This window comes from Myotis yumanensis, unplaced genomic scaffold, assembly GCF_028538775.1.
Source record: "Myotis yumanensis isolate MYYU_CA2020_CCGP unplaced genomic scaffold, mMyoYum1.0.hap1 SCAF_14, whole genome shotgun sequence".
Classification (NCBI taxonomy): Eukaryota; Metazoa; Chordata; class Mammalia; order Chiroptera; family Vespertilionidae; genus Myotis; species Myotis yumanensis.
In genome coordinates, this window is record NW_027223765.1 from 41,882,882 (window position 1) to 41,898,437 (window position 15,556).

At 47.2% G+C, this 15,556-nt stretch overlaps 1 protein-coding gene across 2 annotated transcripts in view; it reads left to right on the forward strand.

The window, feature by feature from the left end:
• CACNA2D3 (calcium voltage-gated channel auxiliary subunit alpha2delta 3) overlaps nucleotides 1-15,556 on the forward strand; it is an 812,027-nt gene that overhangs the window by 592,486 nt on the left and 203,985 nt on the right. For both annotated transcript variants that reach the window (XM_070390783.1, XM_070390784.1), the window contains one exon: nucleotides 6,430-6,504. In XM_070390783.1, coding sequence (XP_070246884.1) covers nucleotides 6,430-6,504 — 75 coding nt within the window. The remainder of the gene's footprint in view (nucleotides 1-6,429; nucleotides 6,505-15,556) is intronic.

A 15,556-nucleotide genomic window follows, 5' to 3' on the forward strand; every position in this document is an offset into this window, starting at 1 on the left:
TATGAAGTGATTGCTTGGTAATCCAAGGTTCTGAACTTGAGGTCTGGTCTTTTCAAGGTAGTAGTCAAGGCAAGTGCTAAAGCAGCACTAAATGAAACTTGTTTTATATCATTGGAAGGGAGGAATTGGAAAAGGGCTCACACTCACTAGGTGGTTCTGGCTAGTAAGTTTAATCCTGGGCCCATATGCCCCCTAAATTATCTTGCTTACATTCTGTTTTTCCTAAGAAAGCAAAATAGTCCATTGGATCATGATGGAGGGCTGAGAAGTGAGGTCCATGGGGGTTGTTCATCCTGGAGTGGTGGGCACCCCTGCCCCTGGGGCTCCCCTCAGCTCTGGGCATTGGTGCCATCATCACCATCCAGAAGCCCATGCTGCAACCGTCCTATAAGCCAGGGCTTCCCAGAGTCCCTAGAAGCTTTGGCTCTCCCAGCACTTCCTGGTGGGCCCTTAGCACCCGCTCCACCCCAAGAAAGGGAAGCTCCTTTGAACAAACAGGGCAGCTCTATTCCCATATGTTGATGCCATTTCAGTGATCAAATTAGAGAGCCATCTGCATAGGAAAGAGGAAATGAACTCTAAGCTAGAGTCGGGTGTCCGGGCTCACAAAATGTGGCCTCCTTGGCCAAAGAACTCTCCTGCTTGGGCTGACTGAATGACAGAGGCCTTCTTCTTACTGCCCCGGGGGTCCTGACAACCAGCCTCACCCCCATCAAAGCTCTTATAGTTGGGGTTAGGGGATCTGAGTGATACAAACCCACATCAACAAGTCTTGGAAACGGTAGAGCTCCCCAGAGACTGAAAGCTAAAGGATGAAGGAGAGATTTGAGTTCCTTAAAGACTCCCAGAATCTCTGGCTCACTGTTTAAGGAAGGGCATCCCACCCTGAGAGAATGTTTCCAAGCAATTCTCAAGCCTCTTATCTCATATGAGAAGATGTAGAAACCCAAGTTCAGGGCCACGACTTGATACATGCCCAACAAATCAAGAAACTATGAACATAATATGAAACTGATAACAATGACCCTGTGAGTTTATTTCTCAAAGCTTCCTCTACCAGGGAAGGTGCTACCCTCTTTATCACATGTTCTCACTTAATAAGAGGCAGACACTGCTGTTACCCTCATGTTACAGCTCAAGAAACTGAGGCACAGAAAATGGAAATATCTCGCCAAGTTTCAGGGCTAGTAAGCCATGGTTTTCCCACTATTTAGTACCCTAAAGCCATTAAGAACAATAAATGACAATAATAATAATCACAGTTCAAATAATAGTTAATAATATTAACAATAATGGCTAAAATAAAATAAAACAATGAAAGGTTTATTGAACTTGCTACTGTGTGGCATGGTAAAAATTCTTTACATGCACGATTCCCACTGAATCCTCATTAGGCTCCCATGGAGTGGGTGCACCTTGGCCCCATTTTTAGTTGAGGAAACTTGAAATAACTTTCTCAGCATAACTCACCTAGTAAATGATGAATGAAACGAAGTGTAGCAGGAGAATAGAGGAAGGTCAGCTCCAGGAATTAACCAGTGGTGCCTGACATACGGGCACTTCTGTTTTTTGCTTCCCCAAGGCATAGGCTGGGAATCGGAGACACAGGTAGGACATACTTACACCTAAGTCATTCCTCCTCTGGTTCCCACAAAACACCTTGGGAGACAGTGTGCGTGTCAGCCAGGGTGGAACAGGTCTTTCCAGGGAGCAGAGTGCAGATCACACCTTCCGTTCTGATCGACACCTTGTAAAGATGAGTCAGCGCTTGGCTTGTGGGGTTTTCCCCGAAGATAGAATTCTTTCTTTTCCCTTCGCTGCATAGATTTTCCCACAAGGCAATCAGACTTCCTATAATTTTTATTAAGAATTCCAGACCCCCTGGCAAAAATTTCCAGACACCACAGCCTCTGTTAAGGTAACGAGCCATTTTATAATTGGGTTCACTTCATTAGCCCAAAGCCCTGCACGTGGAGGGAGGCACCTCCTTCCAGGCTGTGGACCAAGGCCCCTGGTCTCCAGGAGGGCGGCTTCAGGACTGAGGCCCCCTGAGCAGCCCCGAGTGCTGGACCCCGTGTGTCCTATCTGGGTTCTGTTACTCCGAGGGACTGCACAGGAACACTGGTTCTACTTCAGATGAAATAAAAATTAGATATTTCATCAGTATATTGATTTGTGGCCAAAAACGAATGTTGGACATTGTGACATTATAAGCTTTCAGTTTTCTGAGAGATTCACCCACAGAATGTCTTTGGAGATTGGCTCCGAGTTGCTCTTCGTACATCTACAGTAGGTTATAGCCATGCGTCACCCACCAACCAGCAAAGCGTTCTGATGTTATTTTCCCAGGCTGTTCTCCTGGGAAGAATTTTCACCAGATCGTTTCTGAATGTCAGGAAGACCTCAGGAACAGCCTTGTGAAGGATGGAGTATACACCTGCCATCATAAGTCAGCCTCGCCTTTTCAGCTCATTTCTAACATTAACATTCATTTAGACTTTAAAGATGAATTAGATAATATTTGGGTAAAAAGTGAAGAACATCTTAAGTAGATACAGACCTTAACTGGAGTACCTGCTACCTGCAGGACATAATGCCAGGGGTTGCAGAAGTCAAAGATGAGTGGGATGGCTCCTTCCTCACCAAGAGCCCATTCTGATGGGGAGGTGCTGTTTTATCTGGAACAGGGCAGAGGAAGGAAAGGGAACTTGCTAGCATTGGGAGACAGGTATTAAATCATCAAAGCCCTTGACTAATGCTTTGGTAATATATAATCAAACTCACAAATAATTGATTATTGTCATTTTGATAAGTGCAATACAGGAAAAGTAGATGGCATTAGGGTATAGTTTCATGAAGGTAGCAATGGAGAAATTCTCAGGGTTTTGTGGAAACATGGTATGGAAAGGAGGAAACAACGGGGGAGGTCAGGAGAGACTTTTATTTTATTATTATTTATTTATCATTGATTTCAGAGGGGAAGAGAGATGGAAAAACATCAATGATGAGAAAGAATCTATTGGTTGCCTCCTGTATATCCCCCACTGGGGATCAAGCCCGCAACCCATGTGCCCTGACCGGGAATCGAACCGGTGACCTCGTGGTCCATGGGTTGACGCTCAACCACTGAGCATACCAGCTGGGAAGGAGAGACTTTTATTTTATTTTATTTGTTTTAAAAGTATATTTTATTGATTTTTTACAGAGAGGAAGGGAGAGAGACAGAAAGTTAGAAACATCAATCAGCTTCCTCCTGCACATCTCCTACTGGGGATGTGGCCACAACCCAGGTACATGCCCTTGACCGGAATTGAACCTGGGACCTTTCAGTCCGCAAGCCGACGATCTATCCACTGAGCCAAACCGGTTTCGGCGGAGAGACTTTTAATAGGCCATGATTATCCTGAGGCTGAGCTTACAGTGTGGATGAGAATTAGCTGGGGGACATGGGGCAGAGCAGTGCTCCAGGCCACTAGCACTGTGTGAGTAAAGGTCTGGGAGGGAGAGAAAACCACAGGGGGTTGTTGTCACTGCCATGTGCCCTGAGAGGCAATGAGTGGAAGGAGGCTGGGCTGGGTGGGTAGGTAGGGACCAAACCCCAGGGAGACCTGATGGACACTCCCACGGGTTTCATCTTACACAAAGAGAGGTCTTTAGCGGGTTTTACAAAGGGGAACAACAGGGCCAGAGTTACCTTTGACCAATCTTGAGGGGACTTGGTTGGGGCCAAGCTTTGAGGCAGGAGAGCTGTTAGGACAAGTGTGGAAATCTATTACATTAAATCTACATGGGTGGAAGCGTGGGGAAGCAGAGTTGAATGTGAGTAATTTCTGGTATAAAAATTAGTGATTACTTGGATCAAGAAGTTGGGGATGCAAGAGAGAAACAAACCTAAGGATGATGCTCTAATTTCTAATGTGGGCATCAGGGTGGGTGGTGGTGCCACCGTTGGAGAGAGAAGGGCAGGAAAAACCACAGGAAGTGGGAGAGCGCTGCAATGCTCTGGGTGTGGTGTCTATGCAGTGCCTGAGGGATATCCAGGTAGAAATGACCAACACACAGTTGGGTACGTGGATCTGCCACTGAGGGGAGGGGGCGCAGCTGGGAGAGAAACTAGGGAAAATGAGTGCTTGAGCGGTGGGTGGAGGATGAGAAGGAGGAAACCTGGGAGCTTGGGCCCTGGGAGCTGAGGGAATAGAGTGAAGGAAGAGGGGGCAGTTGGCTCACACAACCAGAAAGATTCGAGAGAGAGCTGTCTCTAGGTTTAGTCATTAGGACGCCATTGGCTACTGTGGGGAAAGCAGTTCTGGTGGCATCTTGGTGGGTGAGGCAGATTCTAGTCGGCCAGGGCATAAATGGGCAACAAGGAAGAAGAGGTAGCCATTACACAGTGAGTGTAGTATGTTGGGTGGGGAGGTCAGCTCGGCCCCTCATTCCAGGGGAGAGAGCAGAGAGTTTCGCGTAGCTTTGTAGAATCTGCACTCAATTCAATATGTTTTATTGTCCCCCCACTTCCTCCTTTTACTCTTCCTGGTGTCCGTGCTCCCCTTCCCTCCGTCCCAACCACCCCTCCATGTATTTTGACCCACATGGCATGACCTTGGCCATCATGGAACCTGTAGGGAGATAGGTATTAAATCATCAAAGCCCCTGACTGATGCCTTGATAAGGTATAATAATCAAACTCACAAATAATTGATTATTATAATTTTGATAAGTGCAATACAGGAAAAGTAGAGGGTATTAAGGGAGCATATGCAAGGAGCTCTATCTTCTTTTCAGTATTAGGTCCTGAAGGAATGTACATTAGAAGGCACTGACTATATTAGCTGACTATAAAATATCATTTGTTGGGGCTAATTTGGAATTCGAATTTCCAACGAAATACCCCTTCTGCTTTTAATGGGTAAAGTTAGACTCCCCTAGTCCTTTTTGACCCCTCTGGTCCGTATTAAACTGGGATATAATAATGGTAATTAATGCAGTGTTGACTGTATCTGACATTTTTCCAAGAGACAAGATGAAAGAGACAATATACATCTCAAAGGATAGGAAATCTCTGGTTTATCTTTCTCAGCATAATGAAATATACTTTTATCATTAGACTCAAGTAGAATCTAATTAAAACTTGCTGTGCAAGGTAACTCCAGGAGAAAATGCCTGTTGCCCTTGACTACCACATGCATATTTGCTTTATGTAATTAATGCAAAGGAAACTTTTAATTGCCAGTGTTAAATTCTCTGAAGTCAATTTCACATCACCTTGACAATAAGCTAAGAAGCAGACTGGGTCATTCTTGGTTTGTAAACTGTTGTCTGGATCGTTTAATAGTATCATATTCAAGAACGTGATCAGCAGAGGATTTTAAAGAAAAGTAATAGTGAGAGCTCAGAACTATGAAATAACTCGTCGGAAAAAAATGTAGGATTTTTTTCTTCTTCCCTTTTACTGCTCTGGGAAAAGTGGGTTACATTTCATTTTTTTTCAGAGAGAGAAAGAGAGAGAGGGAGAGGGAGGGAGAGAGAGAGAGAGAGAGAGAGAGAGAGAGATCAGTATGGGTTTTATGCCAGAGGCCATTTTAATACATGAATGATTTGTAGGTAAATTTATTGTAGCCAATGGGTGCAGTCAACTGTGTAATAGAAATATTGTCAAAAAGCCAGGATTATTATTTAAATAAGTGCAGTGTTAAATTTGATTACATACTTTTTAAAGCTAATAAAACATTTCATTGCTCTCAAACTATTTCCCATAGTCCCATTTAGTCAGAAAACATAAATTAAGTGAGGCTCTGCATAGAAAATTACCCAGGCTTTGTGTCGATGGAAGCATGCATGGAAAAGCTTGGCAGCCTCACAATTTAAAGACAAAGGGATGTAAAAGGGGTTGGCAGGCTCCTCTGCAGGCTGGGGGTGGGGGGACACTTTTATCCTTGAAGAATTATAAAAAATGACTGCCTAGGAGAGTGCGTGCTTAAGGTGGCCCCTGTGGGTGTGGAATTGCAGGCAGCCTACATGTGCATCAGAATGAGGTCACCTCTTTCCTTATCACAGAAGAGAGAAGACACCCAGGGTGATAAAGTTCCGTGCACTTGGACAAAAGGTCTTTCCACCAACATTAGCCACTTTAAAAAAAAAATGTAATTGTTTTTGTTTTAAATAAATCAAAGTAAAGCCTTTGATGCCAACGTGGGGATGTGACATTTTAAATTGTGCTATTTGCTGAGCTTCTCCTGTGACAGGTCTTCATTTCCACCAAATGTCAAGGATCAGCGCCTCGCGTTCATTTTAATGAAATATTGTGCTGATAAGGGTTATGAATGCCAAGTTTAAGCTGTAAATTACTAAACGCCGGGCTGCTTTATGCTTTGTGAATGCACGGGGGAGCAAGCTAATGAAGGTTTCTCTCTCTCTCGCTTCCTTTTACAGTTAGGGATTCACGGTTATGCCTTTGCAATCACAAATAATGGATATATCCTGACGCATCCAGAACTCAGACCACTGGTAAGAGAAAGGCTTCTTTCTGTGTTTCTCCTTTTATGATTTAAAAGGTTTTCTTCAGTGCTACAGGGATGACACTTGGCAGCGGTGTTCACATTAAAAGCTCAATTGATGATATTATCTCCTAAAGGTGGGTTTTCACAGTTAGTAAATAAATAATTTTAGGTAGATACAGTTACTATCATGCTGGTATATATAAACTAGAGGCCCGGTGCACAAAAATCATGCACTGGGGGTAGGGGGGAGTCCCTCAGCCCAGCCTGTGCCCTCTTTCAGTCCAGGATCTCTCGCTCCTTACCACCTACCTGCAGCAGAGGTGGGAGAGGCTCCCGCCACCTCCACTGTGCTCGCCAGCAGTGAGCCCAGCTTCTGGCTGAGCAGCGCTCCCCCTGTGGGAGTGTACTAACCACCAGGGGGCAGCTCCTGCACTGAACGTCTGCCCCCTGGTGGTCAGCTTGCATCATAGTGACCGGTTGTTCCATGGTTCGTTCCATTTGCATATTAGCCTTTTATTATATAGGATCCATACACATCTATGTGCATTTCTTTATTGATTTCACTGCTGTGAATATATGGAGATTTTTTAAACTCTGAACTGTTTGAAACATATCATAATGGGTACCTTTATACAACAAATGGTCTGACTCTCCAACCCGAGACTGACATGTTGCAAGTTTCATTTGATACAACAAACTAGACCCGGCATCCCTGGAAATTCATTACCATAGGACCTGCCCCCAAATTACATTGCCTAAGCCCAGTGCCTCCTGTGTTGAAGGGATTCAACAACACCTTTTTCGTTTCCATAAAACAGTTGAGATTTTCACCATTTCCTGCCGAGGCCATATCTGGTAGCATGGTCGGTGACCCGACCTGTAGACCATTTTCTTTCAGCAACATTTTCACTTTCTCTGCAATGAGTGGGGTTAGGCCACATCCAGGACAGATCATGAGTTCACAGTCCTCCCCGTTCCCTGGGGGAGGCTCCCTGGAGCCCCGTGTTGAGGAGGATTCTGAAGGGCAGCCAGACTGCCGGCTAGGAGGCCCTGGTCCCCTGGCAGCATCTCCTGTGGGCGTGGAGGGCAACGAATGCGAGGGGGCCATGTCTTTGCCATTTCTGCACTAGTTGGAATGTGTTGGAAACAGGGCAGCCCTTTTAGTTTCTGTGTTTAGTCCATTTTACAGATGTTATAAAGGTATAAAGAGTAAAACAGTAAATGCTGCTTTTGGAAGTTAAGAAAGTATAGGTTGTTTCCTATAGCAATCCATGTGTACACACTCACATATTCACATGTACCCAGACTTCTCATTCTCTTTCATCAAAATCAGCAAAGAGCGGCAGTGCCTGCTACGCAAATGTTTGTTGGCGAAGCCTTGTGGGGACCAGTCTGCTCCTCGCTTGACTCGTTGTTTAGAAAAGTTCATGTTTGACCTGCATCATCATCCGGCTTTGCTCTAATCGCCCCGGTATTAACGGAGTCACGGCCACGTCATGTGGATCCCATATGCACGCGTTAAGATGGGAATTACGGTAACAGTTGATTTCCACAATGTTTTTATCAGAAAAAGATTGGGCTAACTGGTTAGCTAGTTCCAAATGTAACTCCGAACTATTGAAAAGTTTGATTGAAAAAGATACTAACTTTCTAAGGATATTGAAGTCTGGAAACATTTAGGCCTAAAAGCTTAGCACGTTGCCCATTTCCGAGCCGCCCAGTTGGGATTGTCTGTGGGGAGCAGGACGAGTTGTGTGTTTGGTGCGGCCCAGTCTGGCTCCTAGTGCTTATTTATTCCAAGTGGGAGTGGAACCGAGTAAATGAAACAATCGAACCTGGATCTTCTGCCAGTGAGTGAATTAGCTTCCTATTTATCAGCTTTTAAAGAAGGGACGGAATGGATCCAGATGTCAGAAGTCACCGAGGCACTTTCGCTCTCTCTGCAGCAACGGGGATGAGCGGCTCCCATCTGCATAGTCAGCCGCAGGTCTTTCTGCTCGTTTACATCCTCTGGTCGTGCAGCAAAGGGTCTGTTTGCAAACGGTCCAGGGATGCTCTTTTGAGAGCTATGGAAGGGCTCCCAGAAATCAGGCCGACCAGCCAGCGCCAACCTCATCCTAACAGTGCAAATACAGACCGTTTCTGCCCTCCTCACTGTACTGAATGGTTTCACCCAAAGTGGTAACCAGGGTCAAGTGCCCAACAATGGGGTGGCCCCCCCAGATGCCCAATCTCACTTGTGATCATCTCAACCCGATGAACCATATTGCAGTTGACCTGTGATAAGGACCTAAGGAATGGCCAGGCAGCTTCTCTGTCTCTGACCCCAAGGCCATGAGCTCTTTAGAGGAGGCTTAGAGGATTCCATGAGCGTGCCCATCTGAATGGGGTCCATATGTGGACATTGACTGTGCCTCAAGGTTTGCATTTTCCTCCAGGGAAAGAGAGAGCAGGGGCATGGAAGGAACTTCAGCAACACAGACGTTGCCATTGAGTCCTAGCCCTGTCACATCCCAGCTGTGCGACCTTGGGCAAGTCACACACCTCTCTAAGCATCTGTTTCCCTTACACTCCTGTCATAACCATAGTGATGTATCTCAGCTTGGTTGTCAAAGTAAATGACATAATGCCAGCCAAGAGCTCTGTGTGACAAAGCAGGCCCAGGACATGGTGGGGACAGGGGTGGTTAACCTGGCACCTGTGTGTGCTTTTTTGGCTCTGTGGATCTGAGCTCAGGTGCTATAAAATAGTTTGGGTGGACATGGTGGTGGTGGATGCTTAAGGGGGATCTAAAGAACAATTTTTGATTATTCATTTGGTTCAGATTATTACGGTAAACATTAGAGGGCTGGTGCACAAAATTTGTGCACTGGAGGGGGGTTGTCCCTCAGTCCAGCCTGCGCCCTCTCACAGTCTGGGAGCCCTGCTATCGATCACCCTGCAGAGGGAGATATTTCCCACCTGTTGCAGCGCTGTGGGCTGGGTAGCCTGGGCCTCCCTCTTTGGGGCAATCGATCATGGAGGCTCCCTCTCTGCCCCCCCCCCCCCCCCCCCCCCCCCCCGCTGATCAGTTGCCCCACAGAGGGTGGCCTGGGCCTCCCTCTGCCAGGGTGATCATGGAGCAATGGTGGGGCCCCCGAACCAATAGCATCCCATCCACCTTGGCTGGCCTGGCGCCAGTACATGTCATAGCGTGGTCATCCGGACGATTGTCTGGATGGTCGTTCTGCTGTTTGGTCATTCGCAATTTGCATATTGCACTTTTATTATTATAGATTGGTTAGGGATTATGGACACAAATACACTCACCCAGACAGATACAGAGTCCTGAAATCATGCAGTGATTCAATCCTCATTTCCATCTGCCTTCAACTCTGGGAAACCTCAGGTAAGCCTGTCTGTGCCTATGTGTCTGTCGATCCCCTCTCGGTCTCTCTCTGTCTTTCCTGTCTCTCTCTCACACAGGCGCGCGCACACACACACACACACACACACACATTCTCAGTTTTCTTGGCCAACTCTTGTCTATAAGACAGACAACAACTATACTATGAGATTCTATTTGAGCCCTATCTTGTGAGGAAACCAAAGTGTGGGTTGCTGTGGTTTTTAAAGTAGCAATAGGTATAGCAATAGAAGCTGCAGTAAGAGGAAATGATGGTAAGAGTCAAGCAACAAGGATGGACTACTCCCAGCTTTGGCCTATACAAGTCATTGGTTCGTCTCTGATTTTTTGTTCACCTGAACAACAAAAGCTGGAAGTTTTCCCTTCTCTGTCCCTCACCACCAGCACACAGTAGGGTCCCGGGAAGTGAATGAAGGAAGGCACCCTCCAAACCCACTGTTTTCACTGTTTCTCACTTTTGGTCATTTGGATAATGTCATTTGTGAGCTTCCCCATGAAACCCGGGGTCTGCACCAGGCGTGATCCACCCTGGTCAGAACCCTCACGTGTGGCTGGGGACAACCAGTGGCCAGCAGCTCCCTCAGCTAGCTGATGATTCAGGCAAGGAAGCCTCATTCCAACCTGACGCGCCTTCTCCAGAGCCCAGCCATATAACAGAATCCTTATTATAGATGCACATTCCCCTCAGTTCTGGCTGAGGCCACTGGTTAGCACATTGGCCGTGAGTGTGGGGCGGTGGCCAGTGTGAGAGGGTGGAGCAAACTCACTTAAAACAACTCATATTCTCTCTCCCTCTGCCACTGAGGCTGTTTCTGCCCCTGCAGCTGGAGGAAAGAAGTGGGTTTCTCTGAAGCACAATACCAATATTTTTCTAATTTGTCCAATAAGATCTTTCCCCTGAACTTAATGTTTGGCTTGATTTTATCCAGTGTTTTCTTTAATCTTGTATGATTTGGGTGTGAATCATGAAGTGTCTCCAAAAACAGCTCAGATGTAGGGGCCTTACTCAGCTGACTTGCTTTGGTTTAATTGGCAAAACTGCTAAAGTAACACTTTTCCGTTGATAACTGGGCCACCCTTAGTCTGTCCTCAGTTATTTCTCAGCCACTCTGTCCTGCCACCAGCTTGTCACTGCTGGTAGGCTGACTGACATGGATTCCACAGACGTTTGCCTGGCACCTGGGGAGCGAGGTCCTGTTGGACCTGGCAGTGGTTCTCAACCTTCCTAATGCCGCGAATCTTTAATACAGTTCCTCATGTTGTGGTGACCCCCAACCATAAAATTATTTTCGTTGCTACTTCATAACTGTAACTTTGCTACTGTTATGAATCATAATGTAAATATCTGATATGCAGGATGTATTTTCAGGGGTCGCGACCCACAGGTTGAGAACCGCTGGTAGGGGCTGATGTGGCATCGGGTGGGCTGGGTGCCATCCCACGGGTGGGGGCCCTACCTATTCTCTGGGTGGGGAACTGGACAACAGCACAGCAAGAGGGATTCAAGTTAGAACTTAGGGCATGCTTTTGAGTACTGTAGTTATTAAGCACCTGGAAATTTTTTCTTGGTCTCAACCACTTTTTAACGTTCAGATAAAAAATATTTCAAAATATAGTTATGTATAGTTACTTCTAGGTTGATTTGCTGTGCACTTCCTTCTTCCCATGTCTTTGAGAGCTTAATGGATTTTTTTTTTAATGTGGAACCCTGAATATGTCTCTTTCTTTTGCCCAACAGGGCATCGAGGGAGATAAGACTGGGAAGGTGCCACCTTTAGCATGACCTGATGTTGTTTTGCTTTGAGATTTTGGTGATCCCCCTCCCCCTCTTTCTTCCCCTTTTAGAAGAAAGGACATCTGAGTTGACTTTCTTCCTCAAGGAGGCCTGGGATGTGGGCCTGGTCACACCACCAAGAGGGCACAAAAGGGGGCCCCAGGACAGGCAGGGCCCACGGAGGAGCCTGGAGCGGGCACAACCTGAGACCTGCTTCCAGAAGGCCCCCGTGGACATATCTGCCAAAGGATGTTCATTCTGTGTCTGCAATCCCGGGAGGTGGGGAAGGATGCTGGCAGGTTTCTGTTCTGATTGAAAATTTGCCAACTGCATGGGCCACTGGGTGTGCTGGTGGACATCATGGGAGGTGGGGATCAGGGAAAGAAATCTTCATTCATTCCTTCAACTTCTGCTGGAGGTCCACTGTGCTCCAGGCCTGAGCAAGCTGCTCAGAGTGGCTACAGAGATGTGCCCTGCCTCAAAGAACCCCGAATCTAACCGACAGATAAGATTTAAGACTTGGGGAGAATAACTAGAGACACTACCAACATTTTTTGTATGTTTGTATTGTTGATCTTAGTATTTTCTTTTTAACATGTGTTGATTCCTTGTTATGTGACAGACACTGCTTGAAGTGTCTTACATGTGTTAAAGTTTTTAATCATAACTCATTTCATACCTAGGATGCGGGTGGGTGGAAAGGCTCAGGGCTCCTGGGAAGGATGTGTGTGAGTCAGGCCTGGGAGGAAGATGGGTCAAGGAGGCACTTGAAGTCAGATTGTAGACACCTGTGAGGGCCAGGCTGAGGAGCTGGGCTTCTCTTCGGAAGGCAGATACCCCAGGCTGCCTGCAGGAAGCGAGGCACTGAATAAACGAGAAGATGGTCAGGTGACTAGAAAGTGCCGGAAGCCAGAGCCCTGAACCAGCTCAGTTAGGATGTGCTACATTCACCCGCTACGTGGGTTGGTGCTTCAGGAGATGGGAGGCAGAGTGACTGGAGAGTGGGAGTGACCGAGAGGCCTGGTCTCTGCAGCCACATGGATGAACAAGAAGGTAATCACTGGATTATTATAGTTAAACTCTGTCTACACTGGGGCTGTTGGTGAGAATATAATGGGAACCACGAACATGAGCTGCTGGGTAATTTAAAATTTTCTAGTAGCCACAGCTAAAAGTAAAAGAAAAAAAAGGTGAAATTAAGAATATATTTTCTTTAACCCAATAAATTCAAAATCACATTGTTTCAACATACAATGAATATGAAAATTATTGATGAGATAGTTTACATCCCTTTTTCATACTAATCTTTGAGCTCCGGTGTGTATTTTACACCCATGGCACGTCTCAGATCTGACCAGCCGCATGCCAGGTGCTCAGGAGCCACGGGTGACAGCACAGGTCTAGGGTGTGGCCAGCTATTTGGGACCCTTCTGAATAAGATGCTGGATTATAGGAGCTCCTCTTTCCTGAGAGTGAATGAGAACAAACGTTAGCACCGCCACCCATCACTATTTCATCTGGGGAGTCTGTGCAAATGGTTGGTGGCTTCTTAGCCTCCTCCCTTGTGACCTCATCCACCACAATCTCCCCCCTCCCCCTTTTCCCAGGCTGTGGCCTCCTGGGAGGGAAAGCAGAGAGTTATCTACAACTTAGGGCATCAAGTCAGTGCCAGGGCAGATGGGCAGGTGCTCTCCCAGGTTGGGCCGTGCTTCTCTGACTGTTTCAGTCCTAAGCCATGTCAACCTCCTTAACCAAACTGTGGGTGAGCCTGGGCCTTCAGGTTGTCCAATAGGAAGTTGAGACACACACCACTTCTCTTGTTCTGTAAAACTCAGGTTAACTCTTTAGGGAGCTCACATTCTGCAGATGACTGTGTCATCTGTCTTCCTTACCTGTTCCAGAGCCTTCCTCTCCCCCTGAATTCAGCATTATTGCCAGTCCAGCCCCGGGCTCTCCACAGCCTGAGCTTTGTCTGGTGTCACCGCCTTTCCGTTGTGTCCTTCCTGACTGTCCCTGACCCAATCGGAACGCTGATTCTGCTGCTTGGTCCTTGCGAACACCAGGCAGTTAGGTTTCCATGTCCTTTTGTAACTGCACAGGTTACAATGGACCCTTGCACAAGGTCCACTACACGAATGACATGTGGTCATGCTAATAAACATCCTTACACCACGGTCCTCTCATATGGATTAAGTGGATATTCCTATAGACACATGTAAATATATGTTGAATGCTACATGGACAGTGCATATCAAACACCAGTTTAAACAGAAGCTTAAAAGGTAGGGGCACTATTAAAATCCTTGTCAAAATCCACTGACTTGGCTCAAGCAATGGGCCAGGCGAGGTTAAATGTGATTTTTGTATCATCATGCAGATCCTCAATTATGTAAGGGCCTTCTTCCATCCCACACCTAATAGTTTTCTCTTTCTGTGTAATTCTTGAACCCACAGTGCTTCAGTTAACTTTCCTTCATTTCTTCTGCCCATCCGCAACTACTCAATGCAAATGCGAAGGGTTCTTTTGAGTTCAACAGGTGTGGGTGTGGCCCCACCAGTGGCTTTCCTGGGCCTCTCCCCCAAGTCCTCCACCCTCATGTCCACTTGGAATCTGGCCCCCAAGTGCTCCAAGCCCAACCTTCTCTCTCTGTCGCTACCCCCTGGTCCCCGGGTCAGGGCCACCTGCCATCTCTCCTAGGTGACTTCAGTCCCCATTCAGGTCCTCTCTGGGCACCTGCCCCATCCCACCCCAGCACCATACTCAGCAGTCAGAGGGGTCTTTGCCAACATCACTCCGATGCTGTGCTTCCCTTGGCATTTAGAGCAAAACAAAAACTCCCGGCATGACCCCAGCTCCGCACTAGATCTGGCTCCATGACCTGATCTGCTGGGCCTGCGTGGCTGCCCCCCATGCTCCCCTGTGCTCCAGCCAGCTCTGGCCCTTTTCCATTCCCCAATGGAATCCTTGTGCCTGCTCTTCCCTCTGCCTCTAATCTCATCCCAGATATACCGTGACTGGCTTGTTCTCACCCCCGAGTCTCATCTCAGAGGTTACCCCTATACAGAGGTGTCCTTGCTCCTCAACCAAAGGAGCCACACTCTTCCTCTGTCACTCCCCCCTCATGTCCCTGCTTTAGTTTCCTTGGTTCACTTATCACTCTTGAGAAAGGTCTATATACTCAACTACCCCCTGTTGTTCCCTGTGAATTCCTGGGAGTTGGCTCTGCACAGAGGAGACAGTCAGTAAATATTTCTGGCATGATCCTGATGATGTTTGAAGGATGCTGATGACTAGATGTCTGGGTACCGATTCCCTACTTGAAGTAGGGAATTAGAAGTGCAGGTGCCATATGTTTTCCCAGGAAACATTTCTTGAGTCCTTGCTACATCAGGTGCAGAAACAAGCACATTTGCTCAGTCAACACCTCCTTTCCTTCGGCCTCTCCCTCTGCCCTGCTGGCCTGCAAGTATTCCTCAGATGTTCCTGGGGTCGAGCACTGTGCTGGCCACTGGAGACATAGAAGCAGGTGGAAGGATGTCTGCCCACAAGAAGCTCACTGTACCAAGCCAGAGTCCCCGACAGCCAGAAGGGCCAGGACAGTCTGTGGGCTCATGGGGGAAGGGGTTGTCTACTTTGCTCAAGGAAGGACACCCTGTGATACAGGAGGACTTCCCAGAGGAGGTGGCAAGAACACCAACTGCATCCTTTTTCCACTCTGGTAGACACTTCTTCTTACCCAGCAGGGGCCCCACACTGTCCCCAGGACGGCTGTCCTCCAACCAGACCGGACATGACTTCTGCCTCTGGTCTCGGAACCAGGCATTCTGCTGGCCCCAGCCTGTCAGGGTGTGTGGGGTGGGGGTAGTATAATTTACAAA